This window comes from Trachypithecus francoisi, unplaced genomic scaffold (assembly GCF_009764315.1).
Source record: "Trachypithecus francoisi isolate TF-2019V2 unplaced genomic scaffold, Tfra_2.0 Lachesis_group2, whole genome shotgun sequence".
Lineage (NCBI taxonomy): Eukaryota > Metazoa > Chordata > Mammalia > Primates > Cercopithecidae > Trachypithecus > Trachypithecus francoisi.
In genome coordinates, this window is record NW_022681465.1 from 108335941 (window position 1) to 108359675 (window position 23735).

At 37.8% G+C, this 23735-nt stretch overlaps 1 protein-coding gene across 1 annotated transcript in view; it reads right to left on the reverse strand.

Annotated features, from left to right (window-relative positions):
* TBCA (tubulin folding cofactor A) overlaps window positions 1–22910 on the reverse strand; it is a 71532-nt gene extending 48622 nt beyond the window's left edge. Inside the window, exon 1 of the mRNA XM_033179937.1 lies at window positions 22741–22910. Coding sequence (XP_033035828.1) covers window positions 22741–22898 — 158 coding nt within the window. The 5' untranslated portion in view covers window positions 22899–22910. The remainder of the gene's footprint in view (window positions 1–22740) is intronic.
* Between the last annotated feature and the right edge of the window lie 825 nt (window positions 22911–23735).

The window sequence follows — 23735 nt, forward strand, 5'->3', positions numbered from 1 at the left end:
TCTCTGAACACATCCCTCAACAAGATAGAAATTATCTATTGTGTCTGACCCAGTTCCACGCCATCTTCTACAATATGCCGAGCAAGAGCCAGAAAATTCTTAATATGACTAAAATCTGGAATCAGAAATTCTTAAAGATTTGATAATCAACTACAAAAGCTAAGGCATTTTATCAAACCATTAGACTCAAAATACCGGTTAGGAGAAATAAATGCCAGTGTCATAAATTACTGCCTTACTAATGGATAGCATATAGTGGTTAGAAGTATGGACTAAGATACCTAAATTCTAGATTGTAGGACATATTTTGCTACTTAATAAATGTGTGCCCTTTGAAAGTCACTTAATCTGTATGTTAGTCAATCCCTGGAGAAACGGACATTAAGATGAGACTAAACTTGGCAAGGATTTTATCTGGGCAAATATCCATGAGAACAGAAAATGAAGAGGAAGGTAGAGAAGGCTAGAAAGAGTCATCAAACTACAATGCAATTCTGACCCTGGGTGCAGATAGGAGTGGGGAAAGGTTAGGAAGAAGCAACCTAGACTTCCCTGCAGTTGAAGGAAGGTTCAGCAAGAGCACTGGGAATCCTACAGTTAAAGTCTGCCATCAGGGAAATCCCATGTCTCCCAGAAGAAGGCCTCAGTATCCCTGCTGCACCCAGTCTCTGGCTGGCAGCAGCTCATGGGGTGCAGGGCCTTGGGACAAATGTAATAACGGATTTCACAATCTAGTAGCTGGGGCCCTTAGTTAATTATGTTCCCTTTATATGGAGGTCTTCAAATTTCATTCTCATGACCACCACAACCTCTTCTCGAAATTTTCACATCTATAAATTCCCTATTTTTGTCCTTCCTACTTCACAAAGTTGTGCCAGGTACCATCATAGGCACTAGGCATATAATGGTAAATAAGACAGATGTGGTCTCTGCCTTTAAGGAACTTACACTCTAGTGGAAGATCCAAAGAGGCAATTAAATACTGTGTGGACCATCCAGATTGTTACTCACTTGCAAACCTCTGATGGTGCCCTAATACCTATAGAAAAAAAAAATCTATACTTATTAATAGTATGACATACACAACTGAGTCCCAATTTATCAGCTTTATGTCTTACTAACTTCCCAACTCCATAGACCCTAAACGCTCCAGCCATCACATACATGTTATTGCCTCCCAAATGTAACATACTGATTCACACCCTCTATGCCCTCATACCTACGGTTCTATCTAAAACATGACCTCTATTCAATCTCAAGATCCCACTCACATGTCACCTGTGATAAGCCTTCCCTAATCCTAGAATAGTAGTTCTCAACAGGGGTAGTTTTGACAGTTTCTAGAGACAATCTTGCTTGTCACAACTGTGTGTAGTGAGGGTTCTACTACCATCTAGTGGGTAGACATCAGGGATGCTGCTAAATACCCCAATGGAAAGGACAGCCTTCCCTGCCCCCAACAAAGTATTAGCCCAAAATATCAAAAGTGCCAAGTTTGAAAAACTGCCATAGAGGAAGTTTGTCATAACCTCCTCTGACCTCATAAAGCATTCTGTCCTTAACTACAGGACTTCTTTCTCTGAGTTTCCAGAAAACGGGATGTCTTATTCACCTTTTGTTTTGTTTGTTTGTTGTTTGTTTGTTTGTTTTTTGAGACAGAGGGTCACTCTGTCACTAGGCTGGAGGGCAGTGGCTCAATCTCAGCTCACTGCAACCTTCACCTCCCGGGTTCAAGTGATTCTCCTGCCTCAGCCCCCCAAGTAGCTGGGATTACAGGCGTCCACCACTACATCCGGCTAATTTTTTTATTTTTAGTAGAGACGGTGTTTCACCATGTTGGCCAGGCTAGTCTTGAACTCCTGCTCTTAAGTGATCCGCCCACTTCGGCCTCCCAAAATACTGGGATTATAGGCGTGAGCTACCACGACCAGCCTCTTATTCACCTTTCCACATCCACATTTATATGAGTTTCCTCTCATATAAATTTGTCAAAGTATAAAAAGGTATAGCCAGTAGGCTGGTGTCACTCAATAGGTGCTCTCATCCTGGCTCTACCACTTCCCAGCTGTGTATCTTTGGGTACCTCACTTAAACTCAATTTCTTCATCTGTAAAATGTGGGTCATTGCAACTGCTTCACATTAAGTATTGTGAAGGTTAAATGACATATACATGAAGCGCCTAGCTAATGTACATATGGCGCACAGTGAAAGTTCAATAAATATCAACTAATGTTGCTGGTCCCATGCCTTTTTAAGTTGCCAAAACAAGCAAAAGAAAGAAAAAGCTGGGGGCACGAGGTAGAGAAGGGAGATTTTAGAAGCAGAAAACATTAGTATTCAACAAATCAAGTATAAAAGTAATATTACCTTACTTTTATAATTATAAAAGAATTGCCTTTCTTATTTCAGCATTTTTCTCATCACTCATTAGTTTCAATGCAGTACTTTGTAAATATATTATTTGCAATTCAAAGAAATGCTGTAATACTTATTTGTAATTCAAAGTACTGTCTTAGCCACTAAAATTAGTCACAACTTTAGTTTTTCTTAGTAACAATGTATTATAAGTATCACTAATTTCACAACTTTATCATAATATAAGGAAGAAACTAGTCTGAATTTTCACAATGAGTATAAACCTGAATATCTGATATTAAGGAATGTTAAGGTAGGGTGTATCATGTATTACGTGTTAAACAGCACTTATGAATGCTCTTTCAGCTAAGAATTGGTGATGGTATAGGGGGCCAATTTTGGCAAAAACTGAGTAACAAATTTCTGGTGAACAGTGGTCAATATTTAATATAATGCTTTATACATAGTAGATATTCGATAAATACCTGTTGAAATAAATCCAGTGAAGAAAATCTCAGGCTTGGGAAAATTTATCATAGTCTAGATTGGCAGTAACATTAGCAGCTGACAGGGAATGTACTAGTTATCATTTCACATGTTCACTCACCAAAACTGTTCAACTCTGTTTATTGGAAAAGATTTTTCCCTTGTGAAGAAAGTCAGGGACTTTTAATTGGTTACTATGGTAGTAGTAACCATTTACAAATGTACCATCTGGACCACAGATTAAGTACTGTGCTTATTTTTAAAGAATTACCAAAGCCCCAAATTTTTGGTAGTCTTAATTTATCCAAATCATATACATCATAATATTAATCAATCCAACCAACATTTTCTTCAACATTTACTTATATCATGCAGTTTCCTCAAGATAAAATTGTTTTAAAAACCAAGCCAAATTTCTAATAGCTTTATATTTGAAATTACTATGAAAACATAAAACAGCAAAAACTAAAAGACCGAAGTCTTTTACAGCACTTCTCTAAAGTGCTATAAAAGTAATGCACCTAAACAAAAATTTAAGCTATTACTCTAACATGGAAGGAGTCAGCATTAAAAGTTTACTTACATTTTTAAGAAAATTACACTTTAAAAATCCTCCTTCCTCATACATACATACACTTACAAGCCAAATCTCTAAAAATTAAATTTATTTCAGGAAAACAACCAATACTTATAATTTCATAGATGATAGTACTAAAAAACCTGGGAAAATTCTGGTCTTACTATGTGATTGAAAAAAATCAAATCTAAGAACTACTACCTTCTCTACGTAAAACATTGTCTTTGTCAGTGAAAAATAATAGCATTTATTCATTTCATATAACTTCTACAAAAAATTTTAATTACAAGAATCAAAATGTAATATAAAATATTTATTACATTAAGAACTCTTTTTTTTAAAGACCACATGAAATCTAAACTTTTAGAGCAGTTAGCATTCCTAAAAAGTATTCTGGAAAATGTACTGTGCTATAAGAATCAGATATGGCAAGTGTCTATAACAGTTCACTAATGTACCAAAAGCTTAGAAAACAAATATAGAAGTGTTAGTCTTTCTTTAAAAGAGTAATGTCTATTAACAGCTTAAAACAGGGCACAGCAGGGGGTTAATATGTTGTTGTCTGAATCACTTTCATCAGTTTAAGTACCTATTAGTTCTTATTAGCAATGTGCTAGCAAGGTGCTATTGGTCTTTTAAAGTTTTTTCTGCTGCTTCTTATTCTATTCGGTTAGATACTTTGGCAATAATGTTTGAAACATGAAGTTTAGATTTGTATTTTTGTTTAGATTTTAGATTTTTGAATTTTGTATTTGTATTGAAAAATGTTTTCTCCTTTTAAGACTACATTCAGAAGGAAACTTGTTCAGCATATCTGTAATGATTAATTTGTTTTCATTTTTTTTTTTTTTTGTTGAGACGGAGTCTCGCTCTGTCGACCAGGCTGGAGTGCAGTGGCCGGATCTCAGCTCACTGCAAGCTCCGCCTCCCGGGTTTACGCCATTCTCCTGCCTCAGCCTCCCGAGAAGCTGGGACTACAGGCGCCCGCCACCTCGCCCGGCTAGTTTTTTGTATTTTTAGTAGAGACGGGGTTTCACTGTGTTCGCCAGGATGGTCTCGATCTCCTGACCTCGTGATCCGCCCGTCTCGGCCTCCCAAAGTGCTGGGATTACAGGCTTGAGCCACCGCGCCCGGCCAATTTGTTTTCATTTTATAATTTTCAAAAATATCCAACATAGTCTCCAAAATTTCTCCAAAGGGGAGAAATCAAGATGATCTTCTCAGAAACGAAAGCAATTCATATGCAAAGCCTCTTGAGATCACTAATGCAGAACTGTTTACCAAGCTAACTTAGTTTCTAGCATAACAAATGGTTATTCTTCAGCTATCACAAAATTATTTAAAAACTGAAATTCAAATGATAAAACTGAAAAAAATCAGGACTAAACGCTAAATAAAATCTAAGACTTAAAAAAATTTCAACAAAAAAGCCATTATGAGGAATCCACATCTGTGAATTAACTGTAATGTAGTAATATGGAATGTTTCCTGTTACAGTTCTGGCTCTACCAGTAATTAGCTGGGTAATCCTGAGCAAACTAATTACCACCTACTTCTCTTTCTATTTCTGTGTGTTTGTAGAGAGAGAAATATAGGGGGGCGGGAGGGGAATATGGGGGAGTGAAAGACTCAGAGACAGAAAATGAGAATATCTAAGAATCTCTAAGGGGTACTCCATCAGCTCTACGATTTAGTTTTTTTTTTCTTTTTTCTTTTTTTTTTTAAGATTTTCTCCTTTTAGAACTATATTCAAAGTGAAATTAATTTAAATGGGGAAGCATCTCTGCAGGCCTAATTTGTTCTTATCTTAAAATTTGCAACGATGTAGAAAGTACTTTACTAAAACAGCTGAACACACTTGGGCATTTCCACTTCTTATACAGTTGACCCTTGAACAATGGAAAGGGATTAGAAATGCTGACCCTCCTCATGGTTGAAAATCTGCATAAAACTTTTGACTCCTCAAAAACTTTACTGACAACCTACTGTGAACCAGAAGCCTTACCAACAACAAACAGTCAATTAACACATATTTGTACGTTATATGTATTACATGCTGTATTCTTACAATAAAGCTGGAGAAAAAATATTAAGACAATCATAAGGAAGAGAAAATACATTTACAATATTGTACTGTGTTTACCAACAGCTTAAGTTTACATTGCCTGTTTACAAGACGAACCCTCTGCCTGAAATGGTGGCAACTGCAGTCACAGACCTCAATCTACAGGTACATACCAAGCAATTCAACTTTTTCTTGTAATATCATGACTTTTCTCTGCTTCTTTGGAGTACTCCCAGCATCGCTAGTGGGTCCCATGGTATTATTCAAGATTTACATTCAAGGTTTACATTATTGCACTAAACATGATGAAAAATACATGAGAACCACGAGAGATCACTTTTTACTGTTAAAACACAATTTACTGAAGAGATGAACTGTTCACAAGGAGGCCATCAGTGTCACACGGAGTGAGCCACAACAGCAACAAGAGGTGGCTACAAAATTATTACAGTAGTACAGTATGGACTACAATTATTTTATGTTTAATAATTTAATACTGCATCTTTACATTTGTTTACATTTCTCAACCATTATGCATGTTATGTGTATGTTTTGATAAATTTTAACTTTTTGTAATACATGTGTACATATTTTATGGTAGCAAATGATAAAATGGACTAGTACCTACACATAGTTCATGTATTTATGACATACCTAACTTTGTCTTAATTTCTCTGATATTTCAACTGTACTTACAGTCTAATTCTTTCCAGACCAAAAGGCCATGTTAACAAAATACTGTATTAAATCATTAGTAGAACTATAAATAGTAAATAGAGCTCTTTAAGGCCAATTTGCCAATATCTCCCAATATGTAAAATACACATAGTACACTTTAAGCTGGCAATTGCACTTACAGGAATTTATTCTACAGATAAATCTGCCAATATGTAAAACAACAAACAAGGAAATTCATTGTAGCATTTTCCAAAACAGCAAAACCTTGGAAACAATATAAAGGTCCATCAATAGGAGACTAGTTTTTTTTAAATGTGGTATGTCCATTCCGAATACTTCGCAGTCTCTACATGTTCTAATGTTAAGTGCAAAAAATGCAATGTACAAAAGTGTCTAGAAAGTATACTACCATTTGCATCTGAAACTTGCCTCATTTTCTTTTTCTACCTTATGCCCTTCAGTCGAATTCTTTCTTCTGAGGAGGCAAGAACTGAGGTTGCTGCAGACCCGTACAGATTTGCCACCCCTAACATATTTGGTGCCATGAGACTCAGATACCTTCTACCCCTGACATTATATCTCTCCAAAATATATAAAAGCAAACTGTACCCCAGCCACCTTGGGCACATGTCATCAGGACCCCCTGAGGCTGTGTCACAGGCACATCCTTATCCTTGGCAAAATAAACTTTCCAAATTGACTGAGACTTGTCTCAGATATTTTGGGTTCACATTTGGTAACCACAGAGGGATTCTGAGTGGAGGTGGCCCTGATCTTTGACAAATCTATCCGTGCTTGGTACCAGCTTGGGCTATCTTTATGGCTCAAACCAACAGGACAATTGGCTGAGGCCTAGGAACCGCCCCCTTCAGAGAATCCCTGATGTCCCAAAATTTGGTTGAGACCTAATTTTTTTTTTTTTTTTTTTGCTGTACAAGTCCTTTTCTGGAGTTTTACTTGCCTGTGATCAATTATCACTTTAGTGTGACAACTAGGGGCCATCAGGAAATTGCTTCTCCCTGGCACCAACTGACAATTGTCATTTTTAGAGAGGCAGTGTGATAACTGGGGAACCATCACCTGATGGTCACCTGACACTCCTGGTGGGTGGGTAGGTAGGAAGCCCTTTCCTGCCCAGCTAATGCCTGGCTACCTACTGTAACAATAATATATCAGTCAATACATGTAAGATTTGCACTGGTTTGATCTGGAAGGGCAGGACAAATCAAAGAGTGGGGGTGCTTCCAGGTCATAGGTAGATTTAAACATATTCTGACTGGTAATTGGTTGAAAGAGTTATTATTGTAGGAAGGAACATCTGGGTTAAGATAAGGGTTGTGGAGATCAAGGTTTTATCATGCAGATGAAGCCTCTAGGTAGCAGACTTCAGAGAAAATAGATTGTAATTGTTCCTTATCAGATTTAAGGTCTATGTTGATGTTAATGCTGGAGGGATATCATGAGGTATGTCCGACCTCTAATTCCCGTCAAGGTCTGACCCAATCCAATGTTTCAGGTTAAATTTTAGAGTGCCCTGGCTGAGGAGGGAGTCCATTCAGATGGTTGTGGGTGGCGTTTGAATTTTATTTTGGTTTACACATCGAAGCAAGAGACAAAAAATTTAAAGTAAGCATAAAATCAAGTATTACACAATATAATCCAACCATTTTCCAATTAAAGACTCGGTTATACTGCAAAGATGCCTATTAATGTGAGGTGTTTAGGCATCTCAGTAGGCATTTTCCATGGGAAAAATGTTACACTTGGTGCTAAACTTCAGAAGCATCCCACAAAAGCCTATTTAATGTGTTTCAATGGGCATGAAACATGATTCACAGAATACTAGGTATACTTTGTATAAGTATGTATACTTATACAATATAAGTATGCATAATAAGTAAAAATTCAGAATTCCAACTTAGATGCCAAGAAGGCCTTCTAATTCATTACAGTCCCTGCCATTGAAGTGGTGACTCTTCTACCTCCTAGGAGCTAAGATGAGGAACTGGAACAGAAGCAATGTCTGAGTTTGAGAATAAATGGTTGGGATTCCAAGGCAAGATTGGTTTATCTGCCCTTTTTTTTTTTTCCTTCTCTCTTTTATCCTCCTTAATCAGAGAACAGCACTGAACTGGACAAGAGTTGAGAGAAGAGGGGGAAGGCTGAAGAAAAGACAGCAATTTGATTATCTTTCCTACTTCTAATACAGAGGATCAGACCTCAATAGGACACTGAAATGGAGGGAAACTGAAAGGCAGAAGCTGAACCTAAAGCAACAGCAGAATTTACCAAAGAAGAGATAGGAGGGAAGGAAGTAAATCCCTAGCCAGTTTAGTAAAGAAAAATCACTCTTTACATTATACATAGGTATTCATAAATTAGGAATTTGAGTAATTATTTCAATTAATACTCTACCACAAGTAACACATTTTCAATTCAGGGAATTTAATCACTTTTTTTCCCCCTTTGGCTAGTATAACTAAAATGCAGGGAGGACTTGCTTGAAGGTTGGCTGATCCAGTCGTCCAACAAGATGTTTCCATCAATAACTTTCTTTTTGTCTCTTCACTCTGCTATTTATAATACAAGCTACCTCCCAAGGCCAGATGCCCTAGTGCTAAAAGAAGACCACAGCCGCAATCAGAGTTACATGGGAAAGGTTAATACTTCTGTCCCAGAATTCTAAGCAAGAGTTCTGAAATGTACCCTGTTTAGATTATCCCAAATCACATGACCAAGCAGAATCAGTTTCTGTGGGCAGGAAAACTGAATGCCTTTAGTAAGTCTGATAGGCCCCCAAAGCTGCTGTAGGTGATGCACTTTCCTTCAAAGAACACAGGCTATGTGCATGTGAGGAAGGACAGTAGATACTGAAATGAAAATACAGGTAGTTATCAAGAAAATAAAAATGACTGTGGAAGTAGCCAGAGTGTTCACTAGATGTTTGCAATGAAGACAGTCATCGCCAAATACTATATACCATATTGCCCATTTAAAAGAAATGTATTAGAATTATTCTATTTATAAACTAAAATAAAAGACAAAGTTGTCTCCTGAGACCACTTCTACTTAATGTAATACTAAAAAAGCTAGCATACTTTAAAAAGATTAATATGTAGAAAATGAAAATATTAATTGTAAGGTCTATTTATTTTCTTTTTTCAGAAAATAGTACTTTTTAATTGTGGCAGTAGTGCTGGGGACAAGCAGAGAAGATTAGGGGTATCATCTGCCAGATTTTTAAATCTATGGCATTCACAATTATAAACCACATGGTATTAGGTTAAAAATTGAACAACATTACCAACAAATAATTCAATCTTTCTTTAGAAATGCTATGCCAAACTTAAGAACTCAAAGTACCATAAGTCTAATTAACAATAATGAAAAGAACCACTTAAAAAGTATTATTATTGGCATTCTTTGGTTTCAGCTCCTGAAAAATAGAGCACCAAGAGGGTTTTCAGGACACAGTATACAAAAACCACTATCTATAGGCCTCCCCTCACTCTCCAGACAACCTTCACTAAGTGCACAGTCCTAGAAACAGGTAGGGTTGAAAGACTCCCCTCTCCACCAGGGAAAAACTTTGGGTTGTCTAAGGTATATAAGTACATCATTCTAAATAAGGCAGAAGAAGATGATTAAGTGAGTGGGTGTGGGTCTGGAGCCTCACACTCTCTTTTTCTTTTGCTTTTTATCTTGGAGATGCTTGTTTAAAAAGATAAGCAAAACAATTTTTTTCCAAAATGCAAACCTAAACGAAGACAGTATAATGGAGTAAAATTAAGAAGTCTATCAAGCCTTGGAGAGGATGTGAATCAATGAAAGGAACTCTCACATAATGCAGTTGGGAACATAAAAGGGTACAATCCCTTTGGAAGTTTGGCACTGCAAGGGACTACATGTTTGTGTGCCCATCCCTTCCTCCCAACCCCCACGCCTCAATTCATATATCTTAACGTTTAATGTAATGCTATTAGGAGATGGGGTCTTTGGGAGGTAATGAAATCAAGAGGGTGGAGCCCTCATGAATGAGATTAGTGCCCTTCTAAAAGAGACCTCAGAGAGCTCTCCAGATCTCTTTCCACCACTCGAGGATACAATGAGAAGACAGTAATCCTTAACCCAAAGACAGCCCTCACCAGAATATGACCATGCTAGCACCCTAAGTCTCAGACTTCCAGCCTCCAGAACTTTGAGAAATAAATTCTGTCATTTATAAGTCACCCAGTCTATGGTAGGTTGTTAGGGCAGCTTGAACTAAGACATGCATCTTACAAGTAGAATATTCATACTTATGACCAAACGATTTCATTCCTGGGTATATACCCAAGAAAAACCCTCAGACATAATTAACAGAGCCATGAACAAGAACGTACATAGAAACACAGTTAATAAGTGAAATATTCCAAACACTAATCAATAAGAGGAATGGATAAATTGTGGTATTATCAAACAATGGAATATTACACAACAATAAAAAAAAGTACTTCACCTAAGAGCAAAAATTTAGGGCTAAATCCTACCAACATAGGTGAAAAATGGTAAGTCCCAGAAAACGCCCTTCTTACAAAGTAAAAAATAACTAAAAGTAAATAGCACGTTTTAGTAACACACAAAAAAATTGTATTTTAAAAAGTAAGGTAATAATAAACATAAGATTAAAATAGTAGTTACATCAGGCGGGGGAACAGAACAAAATTAGATGTTATTATCACTGTTTTACTTCTTGTGTTAGGTGATGGGCTCATGTTATTAACACACTACTTGAAAGTAATAAATACAGGCATACAGCAAACAAATGAGGCCCACGCATGGACCAATAATGAGTATGTGGCATAAACCAAGGATTAAGATTAATTCAATTCTATACAACCAGTATCCAAAGAAAGAAAACACTGTTGGGGTAAATAACTTGGACTCATTCCTTAAAGCACACTTAAATCTCCCATCTTTATTTTTAACTCTGTTTACCTATCTTTAAAATCTTTACAGCAGTATTCAGAAAAAAAAAAAAAACAACTAATTTATAGAAAATTGCAATGTAATTCGATGAAGCAAGTATATATTTGGGGAAATCTTTTCCTAAAGGTATCTTTAAAAATACTTTTAGCACTTGAAGGGTTAAATCCCAGCCAATAATAAAATACATATGTGAAACACTTTATTCACCAATAATAAGAGTATTACAGTGCTTTCTTATCTTCTGTTAGAATTAACCAAAAACAACTCAAAACTCTGTCTCCTTTTTCCACAAAACTCAAAAGTCATTGCTAGCCATCCCAATTTAAATTCTCCATTCCAAACAAGAAAACATCTTGCCTGATGTGATCTGAATCTGAACTCTACCCAAGGAGCTTTGTTTATGTGAATTATCTCTATTAATATTTACTGTATTAGAAATTAAAACAGAAATTTTTAACATATTTGTTTTTAAAGTTAGAAAAATTTAAATGTTAACTTACTCAAAATAACAAAATTAATGTACTACAGTGTTACCAAAAATAACCTATTTTGTGAAAAATAATCTTATTTTCCAAAACAAAACAATAAAAAAAAAACAGAAAAAGGGCACTATTTACATATTTGCAAATCTTTATGTCTGAAAAAGCAGGTGGATTCTCATATCTGCTTCTACATTCAATCTGTTGCAGTATCAAACATCACATAGTCCCTGAAAAACTCCACTGTACAATTGTGAGCAAATGAAAGTGAAAAAGGCAAATAATGTCTTAGTTACTATAAAAACAATTTCTATTTTGCAGAACCCCTGAATGGGTGTTAGGGACCCCAAGGGGTTCCTAGGCCATACTTTGGAAGCTACCAGCCTAGTAAATAGAACAAATAGCTTAATGTATTTTTAGTACTATCATAGTGAAAACTACAAAGTTCTCTGGGAACACAGAAAAGGGAGCACTAACTTTGGACATAGCCAGGAAACTCTCATAGAGATGATGACATCTGAAGCCCAAGTCCTTACATGAAGTCCTTCTAAGACCTGTACCCTCTCCCTCCTACTTTTCTGAATCTCCTACCCCTTTTCCCCTCCTTCACTTGGTTGCGGCTCCTCAAACAGGCCAATCTTTCCCTTTTTCAAGTCTTTGAATTTGCTCTTTCTTCTGTCTAAATGACTCTTCCCCCATATATCTCATGGCTGCTCTTGGTCACACCTGGCCATCCTTATAGCTGAGAAGGGATACACTTCCACACACCTGAAATCCACTCTTTGAGAACTTCTGCCTTATGCTCAACATTACATATGTCTTCTAAGAGTCATACATAACAATGTACATTGTAGCACCATTTGTACAAGGGAAAAACTAGGACCAAAAAAATAAAAAAGAAAAAAGAAAACTAAACTAAATACCCATTAAAATGAGAATGAAAAAATACATTAGTGCACTCATACTTGAAGTTCTAGGAATAAATCCTCATTTACATGTATACTGCATAACTTAACAATGTACAAATTCCTTAAGGACTGGGACAAAACCTTTGCTATTTTGTTTCCCTGAAATACCACCTAATCCCCATGAGATTTCAACATACCTATGTTCCTACTATTTTTCTTAAGTTACAAAATAATAATAATAATAACCTGGAATGGATTAGTCTATGTAACTTATCAGGCAGTTAAACACACAAACACACACCCCTCTATTACACTAGAATTAAAGAGTCTATTCTAGTTAGTTCTAGATAAACTACAAAAACTTTTTGATAGAACTGTAATAATTTTTAAATTTTCCACAATAGACTAGTCTCTTCCTAGTTTAAAAAATGTAAAATTGTTGCTTTTAAACAAATTCTTGATATATTTTCGTATCTTTTATATCTCCAATAAAATAAAAACACTATCCTGAAAAATGTCTAATTATTTGAGGGTGGTTATTACTTAAGAGAGGTTATTTCTCTTTTCTTTCTCCATTTCTAAGTCTCTCACTTTTATTTATAAAGCAAACTTTTATTTCCAGTCTTTTGATGTGTTCCCCCTCATCAACCCTTTTCTGGTTTCCTCCAGTCCTTAACTCAATTGACAAATATCTATTAAGTGTCTATTTGTTGAAAAACAATTCTATGAAAAGCAATGATATTATTAGACATTATCCCTTTGAAAAGATGTGAAGAACTTTCTGGCCTTAAGAAAATCTTTGTATACTTTGTATATAGTGCACTGTCTTCAGAACTTAACATTGCAGATTTGGAGATCAAAATTATAATACTATACTAGTAATGTAAGTTCAAATACACTTCTGCAGACTTGTAGGTCTTCAAAAATTTCATAGAGTACAAATGTATTTCAGGCAACAAATGATTTATTAAAATCATGACAGTATTATTCAGAAGCTGAAGAACATTTAATGAAAAAGCTGATGCCTACTTGCTCCAATGTCCTTTATAGACAAATAAACCCTGGGTTAGAATACACACGCACACACACACAGAGCTCCACAACATACTTGTGGAAGTGAAAGGATCTCAACAACAACAAACAGAGAACTCAGTTAAAAAACATTAAGGAGGATTTGGAAATAACTATAATCCAGCACTAGAACTGTAAGATTGTCTTGTAATCATTGTGTGAATCATTTACAGATTGAGTTTCTCCAAAACTCACTTGACTACTCTTCCCTACAATAAACTTAATGATAGTCCAATAAAAAAGCAAAACTGGCCTTGTCACATTGTACTAATGATACAGACACAGTGTTTTTTAAGCATTAAAAGTACAAATAATTGATATAAACTGAAGATTTTTTTTTGCTGGGCCTTGGGGGTAGGGAATCACTGCCTCAGCAATGATCACAAAAAGATGATCATTACAAAGTCTTAGAAATTACTCAAAAACACAAGGTTCATACTCTTCCTTTCTCTCTCTACAGACAATCAGTGAACAGAACAAAAAACTAAAACACAAGGTTTTATCACAATTTAAACTAAAGCAAGTTCCAGGGTCTCTCCTGGGGATCAGTAACCATTCATCCTTAAGTCCTCATCCACACTGTTGATAATCTACAGAAAAGTAATAAAGATGCTGCTGCTGCTATGGTTTGAATGTTAGTATCCCTCCAAAATCGAGATGGGGCCTTTAGAAGGTGATTAGGTAATGAGGGCTCCTCCCTTGTAAATGGGATGAAGACCCTTATAAAAGAGGCTTCACACAGCCTTGGGCCCTTTAATGCCTTCTGCCATGTGAAGACAGTGTTCAGGACACCATCCTAGAAGCAAGAGACCAGGCCCTCACCAGACACTTGCTGGCCTCTTCATCTTGGATTTCTCAGTCTCTGGAACTATAAGCAATAAATTTCTATTATTTATAAATTACCCAGTCTCAGGTATTTTTTTATAGCAGCACAAATGAACGAAGATAGGTGTTAATGATAATAATGAGAGCAGTTAGCATTTATTGAACATTTACTACATATCAGGCATTTGGGCTAAGTGCTTTACATGATTACCTTATTTAATTCTCCTAACAATACAAAAAAAAAAAGGTACTTTCATTAACCCCATGTTCCAGCTAAGAAAACTGGGGCTTTTAAAGGCTAAGTAACTTTCCCAGGGTCACATATGTAATAATGTGTAGTAAGTGGAGTCTGGGAGCCCATCTGTTTAACTCTCACTGCAAGAATAAATAACTATAGTAACTATTATGCTGTAATACAGTAATTGATTCAGTGGCTCTCTACTGCTTATCCAATCAGGTTCAAAATCCTTATAAAGGAAGATTTCATTACTTCATCTGTTCATTGCAAAGGCTTTTACTGAGTATTATGTGCCAACACCATACCAGATGATTCAAAGACAGTAAGATGTAGGTTCTGAATGTGGCTGCTAAATGGTGATCTTTGGATTAGTTAGACCTATGACAAGTTACTAACAGAAAAATATCAGTTCTATTTGGACACAACAACATCACAATAGAACATTATTATATTATTTTATAAATGTATTACTGGAAGTAGAATACTAGAATAGACATCACATACATCACATATCTAAGCATTTACTGTCTTAAGAGTCTTAGACTGGCATTATTAATAAAATTTTCCAACTTTGCTTATTACAGATTTTCAGAATTTCCAACCAAACAAAAAAATACAATGAAAAAACAAAACACCCATACACATACAGGGCAAAGGATCTTTCATCTCCGCATTCAACCTGGAAAATAAAATACCCTGTGTTGGGAAAACTGTGATGATGAGAGGCCTTAGCCTTCTCCCTTTCCAGTTTGCAGAGACATATGGTTGCCTGCTATATTGCTCCTAAGAGTAACTACTTGCCAAGTAGTTGGCAGAATGTGGTGAAGAGCTGACCACCTGCAATCCATTTTGACATGGCCTCTGACTACCACTTTGGAGAACTGAATACATTACAGAAATTCCTAAAGGAACTAGCTAAATTTCAAAGGAGGAAGGTAGCCATCTGGCTGAACTTAACAATGGGGTACAGTGCAAAAGAGGAGAAAAGAAAACAAAGCTAGCAAATCTTACAGGAATACTTTACAGGACTATGTTCTTAACCTCTCCCACATACTCTCCACCATACTTCTATGCATCATTGCCTTAAATATAAGAAGTATATACACAGCTAAAGCTAATGGGGGGAAACTTTATGTCTACTTAAGTATATGTGTTATTTGCATTCTTCACTTTTTATATCAGTACTATATTGAACTAATAGTGTAGAGATTTTACATACCTTTTATGTTGTCTTCATGTCTGCTACACATAGCATCTACACCATACACAGTTGTATATGAGAGATGCAGATATAAACAAACTTGGGAAGATGCCATAGTTTGGGAACAATGCTTGCTTTATTAAAAAAAAAAAAAATCAATACAATTTCCCCACAGGTTCATGATGTAAAATTCTATAATCAAGGCTTGTAGATTTGTAATTATGGTATGTCAGCTACATTTAAACAAGAGTGTTAAAAGATTGTTAAAGTTAAACTAACACAATTGCAGTGTGAATTGTCCTAGTCTCATTCTAATCTACTGGTGTCACTTTCATTTAATCAGAGGAAAACTATGGGCCAATGTCAGTGCTATTTCCAATGCCCTAACATTCTTTGTTCACATTGGATTTTAAGCCATTACCAATGCAAAATGGTTATAAAAAGATATATTTAAGAAAGTATTTTTAATCAATTCATTCACTCACCAGTGACCTAGTTTAACAGGCTTTATTGAAAGTAAGTTGGCTTTAAAGTTAAATAATCTTTTATGTTAAATGATTATGAGTGTTTTTACTTGCAGAATAATTTCTAGAATTTACCACAAGTCTAATAAAAAACAAACTTTTTTGTAAACACAAATCTCACTTGGAAACTTTTGGTGGATATAAGTCACTTATCTGAAATACCACATTTAGAAAGTATCAATTCTATATTTTCTCCTACTTTAGTAAAAATTATTTTCTAAATCATTAATAATTTAAATACAGAACAAAAGCTACTCTGTCAATGATTCACATTTACACCATGCACTTAAGTTTTAAATTAAGGTACAACATACAACTCACAGTTGTACTATCTGCAAATAGCCTCCAAATAAATCACACAACACATAAAACAGAGCTATGTTAGCTAGTTACAGAAGAAGAGTCAATCATTCCGGTTTGCCTGGGACTTTCCCAGTTTTAGCAGTGAAACCACATCCTGGGAAACCCCTCAGTCTCAGGCAAACTGGGATAATTGACGCCACCTAGATATCCCCCCGCTCCCCACCCGCCCCCAAAAAAACACAGTGTTCAACAGTTCTGTGCTGGGGGGAAAAACTGAGTATTATTTGGTAACTCTCTGCTAGGGCTGCCAGATTAGTTGTGATCCTGTCACAGATATCAATAGGTCTAGCAATCTGATTAATAACACAGATTCAAATCTTTAAAAAAAAAAAAAAAAAAAAGAGCCAGACACACCCAAACCTGCCAACTAACACCAACTACCAGTGAGTCACATGTGAACAAAAGCTGCTGCTCAAAGAATCTTAGTATAATAACCCATCTAGGGCCAGGCATGGTGGCTCACACCTATAATTCCAGCACTTTGGGAGGCCACAGCAGGCAGATCACCTGAGGTCAGGAGTTCAAGATGAGCCTGGCCAACATGGCGAAACCCTGTCTCTACTAAAAAATACAAAAATTAGCCGGTCATGGTGGCCAGCACCTGTAATCCCAGCTACTTGGGAGGCTGAGGCAGGGATGAACCCAGGAGGCAGAAGCTGCAGTGAGCCGAGATCACACCACTCCAAGCCAGCCTCTCTGTCTCAGAAAAAATAAAAATAATAATAATAAAATAACCATTCTAGCCTCTATTATATACATTTCTCTAGTTTCACAGCAAGAATTAGTCCTCGGAAAAAATAAAAATGTATACATGTGACAAAATATCACAGGGTACCCTGTAAATATGTGTGTGTCAACTAAAAATAATAAAACTATTAAAATCTTGTTGCTGGGAGGAAGATATTTAAGGAGCCCTCAGAGTTAGACACTTAGCACCAATTCAGCCTCATTCTGTCCAACTCTCACCTTCTAAGCCATTCCTAGTATCTAGACTCTTTCTTTATTCCCAGTAATCCAACCTCTCTCTCTTGAAACTCACTTCCCAGAAATCAGATGCTTTGCCTTTTACTGTAGAAGGTAACAAAGTTTCTCTAGGAACAGGACACTCACTGTAAACTTCTTGCCAATTTCCCCAGGGCCTAAAAATACTGGCCCTGAAACTTGTTTCTACTTTCTAATGTGGGCTGTTATCCATTAGGTCACCTTTGCCATTTTGCCAACATGCTGAAATGACCATCTTCCACGCATGGCTGGATCTCCTTGATGCCAAATACCATCATCTACTTATTGCCTGTTTCCGTATTCCCCTAACATTCAACCTGCCTGTCCACATTTCTTCCTCAGACCAACTATCAGGAACTTCTGAGTCACCTGAAGTGTTCCAGCAGATCTAATTAGAAACTAAATTAATCCACCCTTTCTAGTATAGCCTACCCAAACTGAACTCTAGGACAAATACGCAGAATATAATTTCTAGTTGCTCTCAATTTCTAGAGAGAAAATTGAAGGATCTGGGGCATGAATAATGACTTTAACCTCTTCTTCCAAATAAAGGTTGCGACTTCCGAAGATAAATGGGGCTATGGAAAATGAACATCTAACCAGAAACAGAGTGTCAAGAACAGATTTAAAAGAGTGTTGAGAATAGGTTTCTAAACCACTGATTAAAAAAAAAAATGAACTGAATCCCTTTTACAAAACCAAGAACATGTCTGAATCATGAATTAAGATATCTTTGAAACTAATTTTGGAGACAGAGGAAAAATCATATCTTTTAGACCCTTTTTATCATGAAAAATGTTAAACTTACGTACAGAAGAATATAATGAAGTCCCATGATCATTCACTCCAACAATTATTAATATGTTGCCATTGCTGCTTCATCTATTTTTTTCTTTGCTGACATAAAATATAGATTTTTAAAAATAGGATGCAGGGTTTAAAACCTAGATGACGGGTCGATAGGTGCATCAAATCACCATGGCACATGTATACCTATGCAACAAAACTGCATGTTCAGCACATGTATCCCAGAACTCAAATAAAAATAAGTAATAATAAAATAAAATAAAAATAGGATACTAAGGCAGAAGATGGAAAGAGTCATAGTAAAATAATTTTCAGGTGAAAAATAAAAAAAGACTGTAGGGGACAATATTTATGGAGTCAGACAGTGATACACCAAGGCAAAATGGGAGTAATAAGCAGCTAAAACAGAAAGTTTAGGGGTTTTTCTTTAATTGCATTTTAATACATAAGTGGGAAGCTATACCCCAAAATGTCAACAGAGAAGTCATTTTAAAATGTATGGGAGACATTTCCATTAATTTATAAGCAATCTGAGATAATAGTAAACTATGACCAAGTTTCATAAAATGATAAATTTATTTCTAAGCAGTTTACATAAGCATTGAGAACGTCTGAAAGTCAAAAACTTAGTTTATAATAATCTCAATGAATATTTTCTCTAGAATATATATTGTAAGCATGTAACTACTTGAACTAAGTAATTTTATAAACTAGTAGAGATCACTGGAATGAGAAATGTCAAGGTCATGTAAGTAAATGAATGGGAAACTACCATTAGAAGTCATTTCTCATGACTTCCATTCTACAGCACTCTGCAACACACCCTGATGGTTCTGCCAAATATACTGACTAAAATGACATAACCCAAGTAAGTCTGGTAAAAGTGAACAAAAGAACTCTGAGCTGAGGGATAGGGTGGATTATTTATATTTCCAAACATACATCTCAATTCCCTTCCTACTACAAATTTTAAAAATACTCTTTACGGGAGCACTGTAGCTTACAGAAGAAAGTTGTAGATTTGAAAACTTGGGGCTGGGCGCAGTGGCTCAAGCCTGTAATCCCAGCACTTTGGGAGGCCGAGACGGGTGGATCACGAGATCAGGAGATCAAGACCATCCTGGCTAACATGGTGAAACCCCATCTCTACTAAAAATACAAAAAACTAGCCGGGGGTGGTGGCGGGCGCCTGTAGTCCCAGATACTCGGAGGCTGAGGCGGGAGAATGGCGTGAACCCGGGAGGCGGAGCTTGCAGTGAGCTGAGATCCGGCCACTGCACTCCAGCCTGGGCGACACAGCAAGACTCCCTCTCAAAAAAAAAAAAAAGAAACCTTGGTCCTTTTCCTTGTATTACCACTAACTAGTAGTGTGACTTTAGACAAAAAAAATTTTTTTTAACTTCATTAAACCTCAGTTTATCATATGTAAAATGGGAATCCAAACAGTATTACTAACATTTACTAGTCACTTGCTATTTGCCACATACTGTATTAAACAGCACAGCAGGCAGTTCTTGCAAGCAACTGCATGAGTTGGGTCCTTGCGCTATTTTACAAATAAGGTAAAAGAGGCACAGCACAATGTAATATATTCCACAACATACAATAAAGGGAAGAATTAAGATCTGAACCCAAGCAGTCTCACTTCAGAAATGGCTGTGCATTTAACTCCTACTCACATGGTCTCCTTATTGCCTTGGTAATAAAGCTTCCAGGGAAGTACAGTGGGATGCTGTGCTAAAACTCAGAAGCATTATCTTAAAAAGTGAATTCATTCTCTCTTTTGCCTTGTCCTTCCTCTGGTGGAAATACCAATAAACAAAGGAAAGGTGGGCAAACAGGAAGAAACCAGTTGGTTTCTTTAGTAGACATTGCTACAACAGAATAACTTGCTTCTTCAGAAGGCTGTTTATCTTTTCTCTTGGAATATCTTTTCTCATCAAAAAGTTTGCTCCTCTTGGGTCTGAACAACAAAGTTCTAATGATCATTGAAGTGTCTACCAGCACTCAGGAAAGTAAACTAAAAATAAAATTCTAAGCTCCCCAACCGTCTGAATGGACTCCTCCTCTCAACCAAGGGCATTCTAAAGTTATCCTGAAAAACTAATTCAGGCCATGATGGGAAGAGGGGGTCAGATTTGTCTCATTATACCTTCTTCCCTTTGGAACTCAGGAACAATTAAGCAGCATTAACATTAAAACAGATTTTAAGGCTTTTTGTAGCAATAAGACACCAAATTCCAGCCTTACTCTAATATGGCATCACAGGACAACTAGCAGGATCTGAAAGAAATAAAAGCATTTTACTCTAAAATATATATCTTTTACATATTTTGAATTGGCCCTGCAAAGATGTCTCTTACGGGGAAAATCTACATTCTGTACAGAATCCTCTTCCCTGTCCAGGTGTTTTTCCTGATCCAGGAGAAAATTAACTAGGAGTCTGGGACCTTTTTAAGTCTGATAAGAAACATCAGAAATCTAGTCTCTCTGAAGCCTGCTACCTGGAGGCTTCATCTGCCTAATCTCCACAACCCCTTTATTTTAACCCAGACACATTCCCTTGTATTGATTCCAGGTCTTAAGATAATCTCTTTCAACGAATTGCCAATTGGAAAACCTCCTATAACTTGGAACTGCCCCCAGCCCCCTTTGGTTGTCCTGCCTTTCCAGATCAAACCAAAGTACATGGTACATGTATTGATTGATGTCTTCCGTCTCCTAAAATGTATAAAACCAAGCTGTAGCCTGACCACCTTGGGCGCATGTCATCAGGACCTCCTGAGGCTGTCACAGGCATATCCTTAACTTTGGCAAAATAAACTTCTAAATTGATTGAGACCTGTCTCAGGTAAACTTTTTTGGTTTACAGAAATTTGAGCAAATTACAGGACTGCACTACCCATGAGTTTGTGAAAGGAAAAATAAATCTCAGGACCCCAAAAATCACTAAGCCAAAAAGAAAAGTCAAGCTAGGAATTGCATCAAGCAAACCTGTCTCTCATTTTATTTCTGAATAAGACAGTCACAAAGATTTAAAAAAAAAAAAAAAAAAAAAAGCTACATACCTCCCTGACGATTTGCCCACCAGGAAATTCCTGTGGGCCTCAAGATCTTCATTCTAAAACAGTTCTGTTGTATTTCACCCTGGCATTGGAAATTGATAGCTTATCTTCACAGATATGGGACAAAGGACAGAACTCAAAGTCACCCCCTACCCACCTGAGACAACTGGGTATCTGCTTCCTCTGCCCTACTGTGTATGTAAAATCACAGATTCATTTAGCAGACTAAGGCATAAGTGACTATTCTTCCACCCCTCTCACATGTAAACTGTGTATTAAGTGAAAAGCTGATCAAAGATTCAAAAGAACGCAACCATTTGTTTCTTATCTATGACCTGGATGCCCCCCACCCTTCCAGTTGTCCCGACTTTCTGGAGGGAACCAAGGTACACCTTACACTTTGACTAATATCTGAGGTCTCCCTAAAATGTATTAAACCAAGCTGTGCCCCAACCGCCATGGGCACATGTCGTCAGGACCTCCTGAGGCTGTGTCATGGGCACGTCCTTGGCAAAATAAACTTTCTAAATTAAGACCTGTCTCAGATACTTCTGGTTCACAAGTTATTTAAACAGCATCTCACAGCCTCTTCGGGGAGTCTGACTGGAGAAAGTGAAGCCACATTAAGTTTGCTGAGTGTGCTAGAAGTTCAGGCCCAGTTCTCAAAGCCTGCCAGTCACGCCAGCCATGTTAGGCCACACGGCTCCACTACGGTCTCTTTTCTGACGAAGCAAGGATCCTTGGCGTCCCCCTAAACTTCAGAGCCTGCTTTCAAGTCCACTTGAGAGCACATCTGGTATCCGCCTCCCCGGGTCAAGTTCAGCAAGGAGACGCCGGCGCACGCACACAGGAGGCATGGTATCAGGGCCCGGCTCGCCCTCCCACCTCCCAAGGCCGCGGCCCACCACCTCCCCACCGCAGACGCCGAGAGACCGGCCCATCGCCGACTCTCGCCGCAAATCCGAGCGGCTAGTGAGCGGAGAGGGACGGGAAGCAGCGTGCGAGGCCGGCGGGCTCGGGCGCGGCCTGGAGTTCGGAGGCCGCCTCGGGCCTGCGCTCCGCTCAGCCTCGCAGGCCGCCACGAGGCGACGAAGAGGAGGTGCAGGGCGCCGCTCCCGCTTCCTTACCGCTTCACCACGCCGGTCTTGATCTTGATCTGTCTCACGCGAGGTTCGGCCATGGTCCCTCGAGCGCGGCGAGAAGGAGGGGCGAAGAGCCGGGGTAACCGTGGAGGGCGACGCGCAGAGGCGGTGGCTATATGGGCATGGCCGGCACCCCGGCGCATGCGCAGGCTGCGCGGCCCGCCGTCTCCGCCACGCCCCGCGGGGCGGGTTTTTTCCAGGAGGGTGGTACCCCGCACCCGCCGTCCGCTGCCCGCGCCCTCTAACCCCTGGTGGAACGTTCCCTCCCGTCTCTCGTACTGCCCTCCTTTTTAGTTCAGGCGTAAGTTACACTATCCCGGTCTCCATAGCCTGGGCCTTTGGGAAACTAATGTCTCTCTGGGACGTTGCTTTGCGGGATTATCTGCTTAATGGACGGAGTGACTAAAAAATGTATTAAGGGTATTTTCGATGCCATTTTCTGGTGTCAAATGGGGCGAAGTGATGCACGTGTAATGAAATAAACTTCCATCATGCATGCAGTCAAGAAAATTCTTGCCCTTTTACTCAAATCCCTGCAAGGTTTGTAGATAATGTGCCTTTCAAAGGAAATAACTAATAAAACTTCTTCAAATAATCATCTCTAGTGTATCCTAAATATTTAACTTACAAGAATGTGTGTGGCACACAAAAGCTTGGGCTTCCTGATCAGACCAACTGGCTTACATTCGGGGTTCCACCCTTTAATAGCTAGACAACACTGATACGTATGCTGTTTAGCCTCGTAGCTGATCAGTCTGCAAAATGGAAATAATAATGCCCATTTTACAGATTAGGTGTAAGGGTTAAAACACCTAGCTCATTGTCTGACGCATGGTAGATGCTGAACGACATTTGACTATTTTAAATGTTCAAAAATATATTTGTTGCATAAAGAGGCACATCTCCAGTGAGCTCTAGCAGTCCCTTCCCGAGAGAGTCTCCTGAGGAATACAGGACAAAATCGCCCTTTTTACAATTGC